This window comes from Choloepus didactylus, chromosome 18 (assembly GCF_015220235.1).
Source record: "Choloepus didactylus isolate mChoDid1 chromosome 18, mChoDid1.pri, whole genome shotgun sequence".
NCBI lineage: Eukaryota > Metazoa > Chordata > Mammalia > Pilosa > Megalonychidae > Choloepus > Choloepus didactylus.
This window is the reverse complement of record NC_051324.1, coordinates 9,321,191-9,340,797: the sequence shown is the minus strand read 5'-3', so window position 1 is coordinate 9,340,797 and position 19,607 is coordinate 9,321,191. Positions and strand designations below refer to the sequence as shown.

General features: G+C 53.7%; 1 protein-coding gene across 1 annotated transcript in view; it reads left to right on the top strand.

Moving 5' to 3' along the window:
• Window positions 1-19,607, top strand: part of NTN1 (netrin 1) — a 185,151-nt gene that overhangs the window by 137,718 nt on the left and 27,826 nt on the right. The window contains exon 5 of the mRNA XM_037809826.1: window positions 1,169-1,222. Within this exon, the coding sequence (XP_037665754.1) occupies window positions 1,169-1,222 (54 nt within the window). The remainder of the gene's footprint in view (window positions 1-1,168; window positions 1,223-19,607) is intronic.

The window sequence follows — 19,607 nt, the reverse complement described above, 5'->3', positions numbered from 1 at the left end:
GACCAAGAGGGGGCCTGGGACCCCATTGGCTTCTTATTGAGCATCTGTGAAGGGGCACCTGTGGGTTGTTAGTGCTCATAAAATCACCTGAGAGCGAGAGGTAACTCCACCTGGCGGGCGAGTCCTCTGCCCTTTTCCTCCTGACGGTGTAAAGGTTGGCTCCTGGGGTGACCCCAGATGGACCCCAGATGTTCCATCTGATCCTCAAGGCCTCAGGGTCCTAGCTGGCTAGAATCGGGGGGTCAGGGGGAAATGTCACCTGAGAAGTCAGATGTAGCTGGAGCCAGTGGGGTTCATGGAGGCCTTTGTGCTCCCCTGTCCATGTGGTACCTCATTGGGGAAGTGAGTTCCCCGGATGAGACCCTTAGGGGCTTTTGGTCCATGACTTGGCCTCATACAGAAGGAGGAAGCGTGGGCTGTGGTGTCTAGGTCTTTCCTAGAGATCTACGGAACCTCTTGGCCTTTTCTGAGCCCAGGAGGGGGTCCAGGAGCTAGCAGGAACTGAACTGACATTCTAGGTAGAAAAGGAAAGATCAAAATAAAGCAAAAGGCCTTTATCAGGCCTTGGTTTTCTCCGCGTCATCAGTCCCATGCCTTAGCCTTTGAGTTGGGAGCCCGGGGTGCAGACACACCTCTGCACGGGTAAGGTGCTTCCCTTTGGGCAGGTTCCCAGCCCCTGCAGGTGCGACCCCAGCCCTGGGCTCCTTCCCCACTAGTGAGTTGGGGTCAGAGGAGGTGAGCAGGGCCCAGGGAACCCCGTCACGGTGAGCAAGTGGGCCTGGGGAGCCCCTCTCTGCTGCTCCAGGGGCTGAGCCCCAGTAGGATGAACCCAGCTGTCCCCAAATCGGGTGCAAGGCCAGCTCTGCCTGCTGCCAGCTTGCTGCCACCCTCTCCCCGACCCCCGTCCCTCCTCACCCTCTCAGAGCCGTGGGCGTTTCTGCCAGGGGAAGGTGCAGCTTCCAAAGGAGAGCAATGCAGCGGCCCCCAGGACCCCCCTGCTGGCTTTATTCTCCTCTCAACTTTTCTCTCCAGGAGCTGTGGATTGGGAAAGGGAGGGAGGGAACCCCAGAGAGGTTGGGGGGGGTCAGTGCTGTGCAACTCTCTTTCCAAGGTCAAAGCTAACATCTTTCTTTGTGTTTTTTTCCTCCCTATTCTGAACCTTGCAAAGAAATCCCTGTGGCACCACCAACCACAGCAGCCAGCAGTGTGGAGGAGCCGGAAGGTAGGGTTCCCGCTCGCGCCTCATTTCTAGCTGTTACCTTGTAGGGGGCGATGGAAAGTGGGGTGGGTGGGTAGGTGGGGGGCACATTAGAAGGCTTGGGCTCCTCAATATCCATCAGGGACACCTCCAAGAATAAAACGAGGGGCTTTAACAGAGCCGGGGCCCAAGCCTCTCTCCTGAGCTGGGAACCCTGCAAACAGCTGCTCCTACATGCCCGCCAACCTTCTAGAGCTGCCTGCCCACCTGTTGCCCCCTGAGCTGAGTAGCTCCTTCCTGGGCTGTGCATGGCTGCAGAGAAGGAAGGAGGTTTATGTTGGGGATGAAAAGGTGTTCTTAAGCACGGGGTTCCGCAAAGAGAATTCAGGATGGGGGGGGGCTGCAAACTGGGACAGAAAAAAACTGCATTTTTTTCACCCACCGCTAACTCCAAAATTAGTGTCTCCTCCGTGATGAACACAGACCACAAAGCCTGGTGGTAGTAGCAACACCTGTGACCGGGTCCCAGTAAAAAAATCTGAGTTCTTTTTACCTCACATTATATTTGGTGCAGATATGAAATAGTGTTTATGCTCGTTATTTCTTCAGAAGTACAGTAGACATTAGACTTGCTGCTAGATCTTGATTTATAATGCAGTAATACAAAACACATACATAATGTAATGATCTGCAACTTGGGTTTTAAATATTATTTGGATAACTGTATGCCAATATCATTGGTTTCCTTTGTGGTCCTATCTATTCTTTTTAATGCACTTAAAAATATCCTTGGGCTTCATCAGACTGTCACAGGGGTCCTTGGCACAAAAAGGAGGATGCACAACCCTGGGTTTGGGTCCACAGAGGGATGGGGCCTGGCTGGACAGGCTGCACCCAGAGCCCTGTTCCGGGGGTCCCACGGGGCTTCTGTGTCCTGGTGCTTGGTGTAGGGGTGGAGAAGGTGGGGGGTGGGGGGGAGTGACAGGGTGGGGTGTCCCAGCATGGGCCTTTGTGCTGGCTTTGGGGACCCTTTCTCTCTCCAAATAGGGAAGTATGTAGGAGGCTGGCAAACCATGTGGTTGCCTGAATGTTTTAGTATAAAGACTATGGATTTTTCTTTTTCTTTTTTCTTTTCTTTTTTTTTTTTTTTTTTGAGTATTGGCAGTGCGCTGGGAACTTGAGAGGAAACAGATTCGGAACTTGGGCACACACAGTCAGCAAATAGCCCTCGACTAGGAAAGGACGGAAATGCATTTCAGGGAGTGTCAGAGGCTGTATTGGGGAAAGCCAAAATAATATTTTGGTCTTGGGTTGTTTGCAGAGTCCTCAGTCACCCCTGAGCTGCAGGGGACCTTTCAGGAGTAACATCCGCGAGAAGGGTGGGAATTCCGGAAGCTGCTTCCCAAGGTGCTGGGTGGGAGAAGCTAAAGTAGAGCGTGAGGAGACTCTTTCTGTTAAAAAACAGTTCAGAGAAACATCCCAAATGAGATCAGCTGTTGGGTAGAGCAGCTCTGAAGCCATGAGACACTTAAGTGGGGCCTTGATCCTAGCTCTGCTTGATGAGGTAGCGGTTGCTGCCTAACTGCAAGTGATTTGCCTCCGTGCTCCCCGTGGCTGGGTGAAGTGCTCAGAGCTGGGGCTAATCCTTGAGCAAGGCAGGCTCCAGCCCTCTTTCCTCCCCATCTCTCTCCCTCTCTTCTCCCATCTTTCTGGTCCTTGCAATTTGACTTTGAGTTTCTCGTCATGGCTTTCGGCCTTTTCTCCTTCCAAATCAGAAACAGGCAGATGGAAATGAAATGGGGCAGGGGTCTTAGAAAACCAATCGTGAGATTTCAACATAGGCTCCATGAAGCTGGGACAAACCCTAGGACATTCTCCATCAACCAGACAAAAGGTTCCAGAGCAACTACCTAGAAACCCTTGTAGCACCCTCCTTTGACGTGTTGTCTTTTGCAGACCTTGGTTGGTTGGTTAACTTTTCTGACTCCTTTTGATTTTGTTACTATTTTCTTTCTTCGTGTAGAGCCTTTAGAAAGATAATTTAATCGGAAGCAAGCAGTCAACAGACCTTTGTAAATGGTTTCCTCACAGCGGGGCTAAGTAAGCAGGTACCGTGCCTGGAAATCCAGGACCCCTGGGTGGACGCTGCTGGTTTTGGAGCCCAAAATCTCTGCTGCTGTCCCCAGAGAACATGGGCCACCCCTAGCACCCAGGTTCGGGCTGAGGTGGCCTCCCACCACCACGAGGCTGGACCTGCCATGTCCCAGCAGGCCGGGATGCTGCGGGCAGGAAGCCAGGAGGGCCCCGGAAAGCAGATCCGGGGAGCTAAATACTCCCAAGCCTGTTGATTCTTGCACTGTTTGAATAGGGAAGGACTCTGCGCAGGCTGCCCGAGAAAGCTTATTTACTTTTGCCTAAGTAATGGAGGAGAATTAATAAACTGAGAGTTTGTTCTGAAAGCTGATGACGGGGCTTAACCTCCCCCTGAACTCGTCCCCTTGAAGGGCCACCTCACTCATGGAATGTCCTTCACGTGCTCGCCGAGCTGCTGGCCACCCAGCATTGTGCAGGGGGGCCAGGAACGCCGTGCCCCCGGGAAGTCTGGAAGGGAGATGGAGACCCCCACCCAGAAAGGGGGTTGTGCCCAACCTCCCCCAGCCCACACCCACGTGTGGCTGTGGAGACCACTGCACTGGGGCTGAAGGGGGACACCTGTCTTCCTTCCCCTGTATCAGCGCAGCGGTAGTTCCTGATTTGCAAAGGGCTCCGTTTTGTGGAGGCCACTTGGTTCTGTGGAAGGGGCGCTGGTTTGGAGCCAGGAGATCTGGGGCTCGTTGTTCACTAGCTGGGAGGACTCGGGCACGGGTGTCTTATTCCGCCTCCCTTGAGAAATGAACCTCCCCACCCTGAGGTAGGAGTGGCCTTCTCCTTCCATGATGCTTTCTTCTTTCTCTGAAACATTTGCTTATTCTCCTTCCACCTCTCATGGCCAACTTCCTCCACCCGTCCCTTGTGGCAGCCCCTGTGGGCAGAGGTTTGCTGGTGAAAGCTTGACAACAGGCTCTCCGGGGTGGAAAAGAGTTCCTGACACAGCCTTTGCCACTTCCCCTGGTGTAAAGACTCCCTCCATGACTAGTCTTGGGCCACCCAACGTGATGTCACTGAGCCTGGAGTTGGGAAGGGATGTATACAGTTGGCTCTCAGAGCCCATGAGAGCTGCCTCCAGCCCACCATGGCACATGCCCCCCCACCCCCAACCCCCGGAAATGGAGTGTTGACTCAGGAACGCAGAAACCCAAAGGGAGAAGGGGGCATGGCTGCCAGACCTGGGGTCCGAGGGTGAGGAGCCAAATCCCAGGCTCCCCCCACTTCCCAGCAAAGGTCTGGGGTTCTTTCTCCAGGCCCTGTGTCCCCCCTGCACTTACCCCATTTGAGGCTCTCCGTGGTGCCTTTTGCTAAGTGCTCCAGGGGCCCCAGCCTGGGGGTGGAGTGGTTTCCAGGGGAGCCTGCGGGATACCTAGAGACAGGGCTCACGGCAGCCTGGCAGCTGGACCTTCACGGGGAGCTCCGAGCTCAGGTGCCACCAGGTGTGTGTGTTGGGGTGGGCAGGTGACCTTGGAGACTCACCTTAGCAGCCTCTCAGCACCGCCAGCTGGTGAAGCCTGGGTTATTCTCACTGGAAGCTCTTGCATTCTGAGCAGGTTGGGGAGATATGGGAAAATGAGGTAAGACTTGAATGCAATATTGGTGAGGTGTGGGGGGACAGTGGGGGGCGGCAGAGGAGGGGGGACAGAGCCCTGCAGCGGGAATCTGAGTTCTGCCCAGTCGCTTGCAGTTTTTTCCTCTGTGGAACGAGTAGTAACTCTGCCTTGTGGGGTGGGTGTGAGGATTAAATGGGACAATCTGCTTAGAGACCTCATGTATTCCATGGTGGGTCTGTCATAAGTGCTCAGAAAAAGCAATCAAAACAACATGAAAACCACGAGCACGCCATTTTGATGAGGAGTTGAGCTGGGCTCTGTTTGAGGTTCCTACTGGCTCCTCTGTCCAGGAAGGTGGGGTTTGGGGTGGGAGATGGCAGTCTGAGGACAGATGTTAGCTTGCTGGAGGCTTCTAGAAAAGACCATGGGAGGGGCCCAGCTGCCCTGATGGCCTGACAGGGAGAAGCAGGGGGCCCTGCTGGGCGGCCTCATCACAGCCTTCCCAGCCACTATTGTTAGACTCTGAGCCAAGCAGAGAGTTAAAAACCGGAAATCAATTAAAAAGAAAGTACTCAACTATACACAATAACCCAAAGGTGAAGGCAACCCAGGTGTCCATCAACAGATGAATGGATAGACAAAATGTGGTACATAGACAAAATGGAGTATTATTCGATCATAAAAGAAATGAGGTTCTGAGACCGGCTACAACACAGATGGACTGTGAAGGCATCATGTGGAGTGAAATAAGCCAGACACAAAAGGCCATATATCGTATGGTTCCATTTATATGAAACACCCAGAATAGGCAAATCCAGAGGGAGAGAAAGCAGATTAATGGTTCCGGGGAGGAGGGAATGAGAAGGGACTGCTTGATGGATACGGGGCTTCCTTTCGGGGTGTTGAAAAAGTTACAAAACAAGATGGCGGTGATGGCTGCACAACATCGTGAACGTTCTAGATGCCGCTGAAGTGTACCTTTTCAAATGGATAAAAATGGCAAATTTTTGTTAGGTGTATTTTAGCACAGTTTTTTTTTTTTTTTTTTTTTTTTTTTTTTAAGTGTTGGGGTCAGAGCCCAAGGGTGCAATGGCTCTGGTTTGTACGGGTTGGATGGGTGGAGAGCAGGAGCCATGGGGATAGGGCCCTGGGGGACGGGCAGCCGTGGGAGAGGGGACACTTGTTTGCTTTCAAGTCCCCTCCCTCCCTAGAAGCCTTTGAAGGCAGGGGGTGTTTCTCAGCCCCCCCATCTCCAAGCAGGAGTCGCTCAGCTGACACATCCCCTGGTGGGCACCCTCCATTGCCTTCCAGACAGGGAGTGGTGGGTGCACAGCCTGCAGCCCCTTCTCCTTTTGGAGTCATCTGGGAAGGGTGTGCTTTGCTTCAGTCCTCCTGGCCTAGGAGAAAGGGACCTTTGGGGTCCACCGAGTGACCGCTGGCAGGAGAAAGGTTGGCTGACCACACCGCTTGAAAGGAGGGTGCCCATTAATTGACCACAGCACTGCTTCCCAAAAGGTGGTGCGAGCAGGATGCTGGGCTCTCCGGTGTGAGCCAGGGAGGTGGTTAATGCTGCCAGGTAAGTGTTAACCCAGGACAGATGGGACCAGAGTCACAATGAAAGAAAATACATTCTGGCTAAAATGGAAGAAGAAGGAGGTGGCATTTGTGTGCTAACCCTAACCCTAACCTTAACCCTAACTGCTGTAAATGCTTTACCTGTCGACTGCTCGTCTCTTCATCCAAGTGAGGTGGGTTCTGTTATCATCCCCATTTTGCAGATGAGGAACCTGAGGCTCAGAGAGAGAGCCTCGTAAGTGCTAGCAGGCAGCGAATCTGCAATTCCAACCGAGGCCAGCTGGGCTCTGAGTCGGGAGGGGTGGGAAGATGTTGACCACCGTGTCATTCTGTCGCTCGGTAGCTATGTTATTTGGTGAGTTTAGGGTAATTTTTTTTAATATTTACTTTTGGCTGTGGTCTTGTAACATCCTACCAAAAAAGACAAACTTGCATGTCCCAGGGGACCTGAAATCAAGGTAGAGACAGAGGGCAGCTGGTTAGAAGCCAGTGTCTCCTGCAGGTGCCAGGGAAAGCAGCCCCGTGGGCGGGCGGTGCTGGGGCCGATGGGGCCGGGAGCTCAGTCCTGGGCGTGGGGGAACCGGGCAGCAGAGCACTGGCCTTCCGGGGGAGACGGGGCAGGAGAACTGGCTCCTACCAGGAAGCCGGCAGCACGGGGAGGGCCGCGGTGTCTTCCTCACCCATGGAGGACAGCACTTGCCTGGCATCACAAGAAAATACCAGAAGAGAAGCACCTGAAAATTGTGAGAACTGCTGAGCAAATTTGGCAAGGAGGCCGTTACAAAATTAACACAGAGAAGCGGGTAGCTTTCCTTAACTGGCAATAACCAGTTACATGAGGATGTCATAGTGAGTGAGTTGAAGTATACCATAGGATGTCTGGCCTGGATTCTCAATAAATGCACATCATTTTTATGATAATGGAAACATAGCCCAACTACAATAGCAATGGAAATAGCAAACACGCAGAAATGACCGGAGCAATAAAAGTACAGAAGGTACATGAAGAAAAGGACAAAACTTTTCCAATGGACATTAAGGAAGACTAGGAAACAAAGAGGAAGGTCTTATGTTCTGGGAAGGCAAGACAACGTTGTAAAAATGTCACTTCTCCCAGAATTAACCCATAAATCTAGCATAAGTCTAGTCAGAATCCCAATAGAGTCGAATAGGATTCTGAAGTACAACTGGAAAAATAAATGAGTGAAAATAGCCAAAAAAATATTTTTTATAAGAATAATGAAGCGTCACTTGCCCTACCAGATATTGAAAAATATTATAAACAGGATATTTAAAATCATGTGAGGTTGGCATAGAAATCAAGAGATCACTGAAACAGAGGAGAAAGCCCAGAAACAGACTCAAATGAAACATGACAATGTAGTATGTGGTAAGGTTGTGATTGTAAATCAGTAAGGAAAAGAGTGGATCAGTTAGCAAATGATGTTGGGGTACTATTCAGAAATAATAAAATTAGATTTTGACAGCATTCTGTATATCCAGATAAATTCAGAATGGATTAAAGATGCATATATTTTTAATGAATCAATAAAAGTTCTAGAAAGAAACAGGCACGAATATCAGTGGAATCTTGGCGTGAGGAAGGCTTCTCGGACATGATACAGAAGTCAGAAGTTGTACAGGGAAGGGGATGAGGAGATAAAAGTGGCAAACTTCTGGGCTTCAACATCTGTGTGAACCTGAGAGGACACCCCTGGAGGAGGGGGCCCTGCCTGACCCCCCGCCAGCCCCTCTGTGGTGGGAGCAGAAGACATCCAGCCGTCACCCAGGCGCCCGTCACGGGGCACGGTTCAAACCGGGGCCCCCCAGCCTTGGCGCTGTCAGCCTGGGGGTCCGGACGCTTCTTTCCGTGACTTTGTCCTGGGCGTTGTGGGGTCTGTAGCCGTATCCCTCGCCCCTGCCCACCAGATGCCCGTACCACCGCACCCCTCCTGTGGTGACAACCCAAAATGCCTCCGGACATCGCCACATGTCCCCCAGGGAGCAAGATCCCCCTTGGTTGAGAACCACTTGCCCAAACCTAGATTTCCTGATGTCAGCCCAGCTCCCTGGAACTCTCATGCAGGAAAGGAAAACAGCCACCGATGCAAGGGGACACAGGACTCTCCTTGGCTGCTGGCACCCGCTCGCTCCCGCCAGGCTGTATGGCATTCGCTTGAACCGTATGGACTTGCTGATCCGTTTAATCACCTGTGACCCCGGGAAAATGGCTCTTGCATAGGGTCCCGCTTCCTGCTAATGTCCCCTTGGCCAGGAGACCCTTTCCCCCGTGTGAACCCGTTTCCCTCCTTTCTCAGGCCCCTGTCTCAGTTCTCTCCCACTCCTGTCCCAGCCCATCCTGGACTTGGCTTCTCTCTCCTTTTGTTTCTGTCTCTTTCCCTCCATCTCTGTCCTCTCTGTCTCCAGTCCCCTCCACCACCCTTCTTATTCCTTCACTTTGCCTCGTCTCCCCCCCCTCCCCCCATATTGTCGCTGTGGTTGGGGCCTGCACAAAAGGCCGGGGCAAAGGTCAGGCTGGGGGGTGAGTGGGTCCCCCCGCCTGCCCGTCTGCTCCAGGGCCCTCAGTCACCCCGAGGAGCACAAAGGAGGCCTGCATTGCGGGTCTGGGGACCCCCATTGTTCCCCTGCGGCTGGGCCTCTGCAGGTGGATAAAGGGATGAGCTGGGAGGCGTGGGGAGCCAGTGGGGGTGGAATATTTAGCGCCTCTTGGGAGCTCTTCCCACTGCACACTCCAGGGGGGTGGCCGGTAGGAACGGGAGAAGTGACAGGTGTCAAGAGAGAGAGAGGACTGGAATCCCCGGGCCCCCGCCCCCTGTCACAGCTGTCACAGCGTCCTTGCTGGCAGGGGCGGGGGGTGGGGGAATGGGGTTGCACAGCTAGGCTGAGGACCCCCCACAAGGCAGCCCCTGTAGGGAGCTCTGCCCAGAACCCCCCAGGGACCCCTGTAGAAGTTCCACAGCGATGGGCCGTGCTAGGTTCCCTGTCCTGGGGCCTTCGGGACATGGTTGGGCCCCTCTCTTGTCCCCAGTTGCCATCAGGGTCAGCCCTCCAGAACCTAACAGCCTCAAAACTGGAGTAAGTAAAGCCCCCACCCCCCAACCCCATCCAACCCACAGGGTTTCTTTGACACTTAAATACCCCACCAGGTCTAAACCCATGTAGCCTAAAGCTGTAATGCTCTCCCACCTGTAGGCTCAGTCACTCCAGATCCTGAATTCTGAGCGTTTCCGCAGCCCCAGTGTCAGCCCCACCCCGTTAAGGCGTTCTGGGGGCCATGAGACGACTCTGGGCTCAGTCATGTCAAGGAAACGAAGGAGTCGGGTTAAGTGATCACTCAGCTCCCTCCCAATGGAAAATCCCTGGGCCCCAGCTGCAACGCCGGGAACCACTGGCTTGGAGGCTGATGGCTGACTGCCCGGACCCCCCAGACCCCCCGTGCCCCCTCTCGTGCTGACCTCTGTGATCTCTGCAGCTGGACAGGGCCTGGGGGTCAGAGCCAGCCTTCTGTGCTTGGCCACAGACCCAGGTCACCACCTCGGGGGCTTTCCTGGGGCTCTGTTGAGGAGGGTGAGATTGGGGGGGGGCCTTGACCAAGATGGGGGCATCGTTTGCTCCAAAGCCGGGCCACCTCCCTGCAATGGACACAGACCCTCAGGGTTGGAAGCAGTGCCCAGCGTGGAGGCCGAGGGGCCGCACCTCCCTCGCATGGGTGTGTGGTGCTCGGCCTGCAGGGCTCGTGCCCGCCGCTCCCTCCCCCTGCTGCCCCTGACAGGTGCGCCCGCGTGGACAGGGCCCCTGCCCCTGCCCCTGCCCCAGGCACGGTTCAGAGATTTGACCACACGGATCGTGGACCTTGTGTCTTGCTCACGGAGGACGGAGCTTTACCTTCAGAAAGAGCAGTGGAGCAGGCCCTCAGGGGCAGCCGGGCTCCACCCTACCCGGTCCCCACTCCAGAGAGGGGAGACCGTGGCAAGTGTCGTTGGCACTGTTTTTCAGTTTTTCTTCAAGAGTAAAGCATACTGGACGATCAAGGAAGGGAGAAAGCCTTTATGTTTGCAGATGTTAGGAAAGAGCCAGGAGTCTACAATGAATTTATCCTGCTACCAAGAGGTATCGGGAAACAGAGGTGTGCCAGAGCTCGGCTGGCGTGCACTGCACCAGCTGGTGGGAGCTGACCCCGTGCTCCTCTCCTGCCAATTCTGCATCCGCGGCATCATGCTGGTGGCCTGACATTGGCCATGGTGGGAATTTATACCTCAGAAATTGGCCAGTGCTACAAATCAAGGCTGATTTTCTCCCCAGAGAGTTGGTGGTTAAACATTTATCATTTTACCATTGCCCAGAAGGCCTCCTGTGGGTGGAATCCTGGATCTTGATGCCAGAGAGAACCTTGGCAATGCCATCCGACCCAGACCCCACATTACACAGATGGGGGAACAGAGGCCCAGAGTGGGGACAGCGACTTGCCCTGGGTCACCCAGGTCCCCTGCCCTCACCACAGGACCTGGGCAAGCATCCTTTCAAGCACCACGTGGTGGAGAGAAATCAGGCGTGAGGGCTTAGAAGAGATTCCTCCTGCCGAAGAGAGGTTAGAATTCCACGGACTGCCTGGGGCAGCAGGTTTCAGTGATAACTGCATTAAGATTTTCTCCAGGCCCAGGGTGGGCCGGGCTTCCACCCACCCAGCCTCTCTCCTCCCTTCCCCACACCCCAGCAGGGGGGACGTGCCCCTGGTTTCCTGGCCAGTCCTTCCTTTGGGCTCGTGAGGTCCATAGGCAGCTCTTTCAGTTCCAAGGCTGGGAGTTAGCTCGTCAGCAGCCAACATCTCCTCAGTGGCCATGACACCTTCACGGTAGCTTACATCTTCTCCAGAGGGGGAATCTTCTGAGAAGGTGAGCTTTTGGGGCCTGAGAGCCCAGCATTGTCCTGCCCTCCTTTGTAGCAATTGAGAAGAGGCAGAATGCGAACCATTCATTTGGGTTATAGCCATTCCTCTGGCTGCCTTAGGCTGGGTTCCCCACAACCTCAGGGGGCCCGAGACAGGGGTTCTCTGCAGGGGATCTATTGAGGAAGGGCTCTTGGGAGAAACCACTGAGGGGTGAGAGAAGCAGGACCGAGTGGGAGAAGATGCTGGGGAAACCTGTGATTTCAGGGGTGGTCTAGCCTCAACCTGAGCCCACGGGGCGCTCTGGAGCATAAATTGCACCAAAGAAATTCTTCCTGAAAGCAAAAGGGCTGGGCAGCTACACCTGCCCACACAGTCGGCCATTGGTGATGGGCCGCCCCTGGGGTGGGGGGTATATGACTTCCCAGGTATTTCCAAGTAAAGCAGTTCCCCTCAGCCGAGGGCAGGCCTCCCGAGAGGGGTGCACAGGTGAGCAGCCAGCAGCCAGCACCTGCAGCAGCCGGGGAGCGAGGTCCCCACCCAGTGAAGGGAAACTATGAGGGGCCCTAGTCTCATCGGCTGTATCTGTAAATGATTTGATGGGAAGAGAAATTTCACTGGGATTCAGGAACCACCTGTGGATTTCTGTTTTGTCCGTTCTCCAACAGCCCTACGTTGTAGGAAGATTTGTAGGAAGACAGGAATAAGAGAAAGCCTTATTCTCTGGGGTCTGTCCCATGCCCTCCCTCTGATATTTAATCAGTTACTGCTCTGGTTTGCTAATGTGGCTGTTATGCAAAATACCAGAAATGGATTGGCTTTTATAAAGGGGGGTTATGAAGTTAAGTCTGAAAGCTATGAGATGTCCAGATTAAGGCATCAACACACACAGGTTTACCTTCACCGAAGGAAGGCCAATGGTGTCCGGAAAACTTCTGTTACTTGGGAAGGCACGTGGCTGGCGTCTGCTTGCTCCGAGGTTGCATTTCAAGATGCCGTTCTCCCAGGACGTTACTCTCTAGGCTTCTGGGGGTGTTCTCTTAGTTTCTCCTGGGAGTCTGCACTAGCAAAAGTCTGCTTTCAATGGCTGCCTCCACAATGTCTCTCTTAGCTGCAGCTCCAAAATGTCACTCCTAGCTGCTCTCCAAAATGTCACTCTTAGGTGCTCTGAGGTTTGTGAACTTTTTATAGGGCTGCAGCAATTAAATCGAGACCCACCCTGAATGGGCGGGGCTCATATCTCCATGGAAATAATCCAATCAAACATTTCACTCACATTGAGTTACATCTCCATGGAAACATTCAATCAAGGATTCCAACCTAATCAACACTAATACGTCTGCCCCCACAAGATTGCATCAAAGAACATGGCGTTTTGGGGGACATAATACATCCAAACCGGCACACTCAGGAGTGACATTCTTAGGGATATCTCTCATCTCGCTTCTCTACCGTCTACACAGCTGCAGCTGTCTGAATTCAAGCTCTCTTTTCTTACCAACCCTATGCTGGTCAGGACAGGCCAAGCACTGTGCAGCAAACAACCCCAATAATCCAGTTATTTCTTGCTCACAGGACAGTCCGTTGCAGGAATTTCTGGTTGGGTGGCTCCCTTCCAAGCAGTGAGCCGGGGACCCGGGCTCCTTCCATCGTGCTGCCCTGCCGTCCCCTAGGGGCTTGGAGTCACCCGCTAGTTTCCCTGCATCCGGCAGATGGGGAAAGAGGGAACTTAGAGGATCACATGGGAGACTTCCAGGCTAAGTATCACTTCTACCCACATTCCCTTGTCCAGAGCTGTTACATGGCCACACCTACGTGCAAGGGGCTCTGGGTAACGTCATCTGTATGCCCGAGAGGAAGTGAAACGGTGTTTGGAAACCACATACAGTCTTGTAGACCCTTTTGTCACTCAGCTGACCTCAAGGGCCTCTGGGGCCACCTCTCATTGTGATGCCATAGTGGTCAGTATCAGAAAGCGAGGGCGAGCTGTGAGAGCGTTTTCTCTGTGTAGGAAGCAGTTTAGCTGTGTCTTGACCCAGGAGTGTGCATCTTGCCTGGCAGCTGTCTATGTCCATCCCAGGAACTAAGCAAGGCCGACTCTGGCTTCCCAGGCTTGACCTCACCGGTGCTGGCTGAACCGGCTGAGCTCATCAGCCAGCCAACAAACATCCCTCTCTTCTGTGACCTTCCCAGGAACCCTAGATTAGCTGTCCGCTTCCCTGCTTGGCTGAATCACCTTTTAGTGTCAACGGCAACCCTAGGTTGTGTTCACCACTGGCTCTGGCAGCAGAAGTGTGTGGAGAACCAGCAGGATCCCCATTGGGACAGTATTGTCTCCCTGCTGGACACAAAATCCCCTGTTCACATGGGGGGCTGCTAAGAGACCCCATGGGACTGGCCCAAAGGGAGCCAGTACCAGTAAATACTGCCCCGGGATGGCTTCAGCTTATTACAAGCAAATGTGCAGGGCAGCTCTGCCCAGCAAGAGGGAGACGGGATGAGGGCCCAGGGCTGTGGCAGCGGATTAGCAGCCACAGATGGGCAGAGGCAGCTGCAGACTTTGCAGCAATTTGGAAGGGTTTATGAAATACTGATCCTGGGCTCTACAAATCCCTCCCGTGGCCTCTCCTGGGCTACAGGCTGAAAACGGGGGATTTCTTGTTCAGCCAGGCTTGGAAATGATTTCCTAGTACTTCCCCTGCCCCTCCTCTCAACCCCCAGCATGCCTTGGGAATTCCAATCTGAAGATTCGGGCATCGGTTCATTTAGTCATCTTCCATTCATTCATTCATCAATCACATTTCCTGAGGGCCTGTGCTCGGTGCTGGGGTTACAGGGATAAGTAGAACATGGAGTCGGGCCCTACTTTCAAGGGCCTTGTGGTTTATTATGCAAGAAAGAGGCATAAGCAGATGCTTCTGATTCCATTTTTTAACTGTTATAGTAGAATGAAGTCCATATGTGTCAGCGGACACCTACCGTAGTCTTCTGTGGGCCGTCCCAGTGATAGGACTTTGCTAACAGCCTGCTGGGTCTTTGCTGCCAGCTGAGTGAAGCCTCAAGACTTAGGGTGTTTTGTTGTCCCTCCAGGTGGCTGCTATTTCCTAGTGGCTTAGATAACAGATCCTTAGAGGACAAAACTTAGAACCAGTGGCCTTGCTGGAAATTTGAGCAGAAACTCGAGAGAGCTCATTTACATGCCGCATCTTTACATCTGGAAGAAGGCTGGGAGGCGGCTGGCACACATTTCCCTGATCCTCTGATGCAGATTTGGTCTCCTTGCCTTTCCTTATGGAGATCGGGGTCCCCCACATCTCTCAAATCAGTCACCCCTCATCTAACCAGTCTGCTCATCTTCAGCAAGTGGAAATCTTGATCTGTTCTCTCTCCCTGAGCTTACAGAATCCCTTCTTGGTGCAAGTGTTTTGAACTTTGACAAAAAGATTTTTGAACTTCTTCTGTGGCTCAGAGTTTTGGGGAGCATGTCATGGTGGGGAGGGCAGCAGGAGAGGGGAGTATACCTTGGGGCTGCCACAAAGCCTGACTTCCCAAGGAAGGAGGCCCGTGAAATCGGAAGGCTCAGGGTTAAACCCTTTTCACATGTCCCAGGGGTTCCTGGTGGCTGCTCCCCAACTTTTAACAAGAGCTAGTGCTGAGGGATCTAGGAATAGAGCTAAAGGGCGTCTCCCACAGGCCTTCCAGAGAGGTTTCCATCTGCATGTCCCAGCAGAAGGCCAGTGCAGTTGTGGGGGCTCTGCAGAGTCCATGCAATGCCCGAACCCCTAAATGCACAGGTGCCTCATGGCATTTCCCTCTGGTCTTTGGATGGGGGGGGACTCAGAGAGACAGAGACCCCAAGGGTGGCCTCGGATGCGGAGGGCAAACATGGAGCAGCGGTTGGAAGTCCTGTGGCTGGGCAGTTCTTGGAGAAAGAAGAAAGTCGTAGAAGGTTAAGGAATAGAAGACTGGTGTAGAAGACGAACTTGGCCATCGTGTTGGAGCTGACATGTACCCAGGTGGGGAGGGCAGGGATGAAATCCCAGTTGCCCACTAGTCTCCTGGCCCCACGCCCTGCAGAGTTTGGTCTTGTCAGGGAGGAGTCAGTGTCTCCCGTGGTCTGACGTGGTTGTGGCACGAGCCGTCCCCTATAAATAGGGTTTCCAGGTACCTGAAATTTAATTCCTTGAATTAAAACTTTTAAACCCCATTTTGGATGGAAATCTTTCCCAAATGTATCACCAACTCTCTTGTCTTATGAAGCAGTACCCACTGAATACAATTTTACCTTTCAGGATAATTCAGGCCCATTGCAAAAAAAAAAAAAAAAAATGATGCTATAATTCAGTCATACCCTCAAAGCTCATTCAGCATTTTAGGACTTTTTGACTCCATTCAGAATGGCCCTTAGCCACTCTACATCTGCTTGTCATGGTTTTATAGTTTTTCTGTTTCTTCTTTGCCCTCTGTTTGCTAGCTCTTCCTTCATCCTGCCGGTGAGTCCCTCTTTCTTTTAAATCTATTGGTTCTGATGTACTATGTTCTGGGAATGGCAATAACGACATTGACTATCTATGTGTATAAACAAAGAATAAATAGGCTGTGAATGAAGACCTGGGGAGATTTCCCTTGTGATAGCAGTTTGGCTGTCACATGGCGATATAGCCACAGCACCTTCGGCCTCCCTGGTTCTTATCTGTATTCCAGAGAACTGAGATGAGAAGATAAGTGGCCTCCAGTGAAATAAGATTTCACAGTCACCGGCACCAGCTTGGATTTACATTACACCTTCTAAGAATCTAAAGCATTTTCATGTTCAACATAGATATCCATAAGGTAGAAGGGAGACCGGGTTGGTCTCAATTCCCACATCAGAGAACCGAGGAACAGAGGACCAGCAGGGTGAGGTTTCCAGAAACCGTGTCCCCTGATGAGCGGGCGATGGATCCAGAAGGCTGGGAAGGGAGGAGAGCTTTCTCCATGGGTCTCGAGGGCTTTCTGTCGGAGAAGTGGGCAATAAGGCTTGTGCTGAGCTGCTCCAGGAGGTGGATGAAGCCCACCTGGGGAAGTCACAGAAGGCAGGAGAGGCTTGGCCCATGGAAGGCCGCGAGGCAGATATAGCAGTGTGGGCTGGAAGCGGCCCTTACCAACCCTCCCGACTCCCAAGGTGTGGGCTCAGGGGCCTGTGTCCAGCCCATCAGTCAGTAGCAAACAGGAGAATGGATCCCGGATGGCGAGCATGTGCCAGCTTTCAGGCCAAGCAGCCAGGAGCCCCTTACCGAGCACGCTGGGCCCTCTTGGGGGACACTGATTGACGGTGACATCTCCCAGAGACAGTGGCCCACGTGCTGCTACTTCCTCGCCTGGACTTGGAACTTGCTCCCCGTCAGGGCTTCCTCTGCCCACCTCATTTTTTCCAAAGACAAGCTGCTCAATGATCGAGCCATTCAAACTCGGGACCCCAAGCTTGGACCTGCCTTCCTATTTTTCTCTCTCCTCTTCCCTGCCCAGACTCTCATTAGCCACAGACGAGACCAAAATGGCTCTCATTTAGAAAGTCATTGTGGGAAGAGAAATCTCCCTGGGTCCAGCAAATTCTGGAATGTGGGGCTCCCTGCTCCTTCCTTTCTCTGGCAGGCTGTCGGCATGGCTGTACTTCCTGGGGGCTGGGCTGGTGGTAGAGGGCAGGGGGCATCACCGTGGCAGCTGGCTGTTCAGGGAAGAGGTGTGGCGGTCGGGGTGGAGGAGGGTGGGGCAGGGAAGCCGAGAGAACTGTCCCATGAGAGGGGGCGGTACCCTGCATTGGGGTGGGGGGAGGTCAAGGGTCAGTGCTCAGTGGTCATTAGGTAGCCCCGTGGCTTCGGGGACAGAGGCCCCTGGGTGGCCCTGAGCTGGAGTGACGGGTGGCTGGTTTTAGGGAGCTGCCCTCACCAGCCTCCGTCTCCTCTTGTGAACAATGGAGATGCCAGGCCTGGTGATAACCTGCCCTGCCTTCCCATAGGGTCACCGTGCAGCTCAAATGAGGCGGTGGGTGGAAAGCGCTTTGGCGGGGGCTGTGCCAGTGTGGACCCCTCAGCACCCCAGCTGTCCACTCGGGAGGCCCGCCGAGCTCCCACTGGATCATGGGATTGGGCACATCTGCCCTCCGAGGCTGAGACCGATCTACCAGCAGGGAACCGGTGACCCCAGACCTGTGAGGGTGGGTGGCAGAGCAGCGTCTGGGGCCGTCTTCACGGCTGTTTTAATCCCCTCAGCCCAGCTGACACTGGCTGGGGAGGACCACGGGTGGGCAGCCAAGGTCAAGAGAAAATTCTGGATGTCCGGGAGCCGGTTCAGCCTGCCGAGGTCTCTGGCCTTGAGTTGGGAGGGCTTTTTTGCAGTCCCCAAGGCTCTGGGCAAGAGGCTTTAATCTAATTACATGCTTTATTTGAGCCAATTTGTTTTCCAATCCATCTTGTTCAGCCAGAAGAAAGAGCGTGCTGGGGACTCGTCCGCACCCTCTTATTCGAAGTGGAGCCGAGGGTCTGCTCGCCCGCCTCATGTGGTCAGTGTGGCCTAACCTCACCCACCCTGGCTACCCCACCCCAAAACCAGGCTGCGAGGTGGGGGGCTGGGGCGGGCACAGCCCCTGCTGTCCACGAAGGGGGAAAGCCCTTCCCGCTTGCCCACCCTCCCCAGAGCCCTGGGCGCTCTCTGTTCTCTTTCCTTGGGGGTTCCCTGTACCCCAGGACTGAGATGAGCTCAGGCTTCCGGCTGGGCAGCCTGGGAGTGGGGATACCACTCCCTTGGGGCTCCTCCAGCTCCCTGTCTCCCTGGCTCCCCTTGCCTTCAGCATCCGAGGCCCCTTGTTTTAAACCTGCAAATACATTTTTATAATAAGGCAGCAGATTTAGAATCCATGTTAGCAAAGTCCAAACAAAACACCAAAGCCCCTCAAACCTCCCAGGAGAGGGGAGAATTACCAGCTCCTGCTCTGCCCCCTACTCTCTCCAGCATCGGCTCCTTCCGTGTAGAGCAGCATTTTCCAGAATCGTCTCCTTCTGCCCTTTGGAATCTGGCTTCGGGCCTTGGCTCTTCCGCTGCTGAAGCGGGCTTGCTTTTTGGTTCTGGGTTTCTGTGCTGTCTGGGTGCGGGGAGTGTGGGCACAGCTGGGCCCCTGTTTATTTGGCTCATTTACCGAGGGCTGGTGCTGAGGCCTGGGCCCAGGGGTTGTGAACAAGCCAGTGGTCCCGTCTTTAGGGAGGAAGACAGGGCAATAAACAAACCAGACTGAAAACCATGTGACCACGGTGCATGACCAGTGCCATGACGGAATCAGATCCTCCAGAGATGGGTGTGCTTTCCCAAACAGCCAAAGGTCTGTCATTATTTGGCAAATCAAGTTCATTGTTGAACGATGCATGAAAAAACAAAAATTGGATGTGCCCTTCCAGAACCTTCCTGCTCCCCAGCATCCGGCAGTCCTGAAGTTCGTTAGTATCCAAGACTGCCCTCTCCCAGTGGTGCACTGCGCTGTGTCCCTCCCCTCCCCTCCAGGTGACATCACCTGTGCACTTGACCTCCAGCAGGAGGGGACCTGTGGAGCGCCTTCAGAATCAGAGCTGGAGGATGCCACATTTCAGATCTCAGCTGTGCACCCCGACACAGGTTTCATGGCCCCCCGATTTCTGGTGCCACACAAGCCCTCTCAGCCCCAACTCATGCCCTCTTTGTTGGAAAAGTGCTTAGCAGATTTAAAACCTGCAGAAGCCGTTTGCCAGGCTTTCTCATGGGTGTCACCAGAATAAGTGCAAAGGGAGCTGGCTACTGTGCTTCGTTTGGGCAGCCCGTCTACATGGGTTGGTTTGTTCAAGCAGTCTTGGTATTTAATGAAGGAATTGCATTCAGCTCACTTTACACTGCTGCCTTCCTTCAAAGTCCCTCAGGGAGGCTCAGCGTTTATGTTTTGGGGGGTTCCACAAGCATCCAGGGGTGCACTTACTCTAACTCATGCTGCGCTAGGTGCCGGGACACCAAGATCCAGCTCATCATTGAGAGACAATTCTAGGCCATGACATGGGTGCTAAGAACACAGAGACTCCACAGGGAGACAGCAGAGGAATGGGTTCCGAGGAAGTTCCCCACGAGGAGAGGTCTTCAAGGCCAAGATGTTTGGGCCAAACCTGTGTGTGGCCCACAGCAGTCTCTGGTTTCTCCCCAGACCCACGGGGTCAGGTCCCTGGCTTTCCAG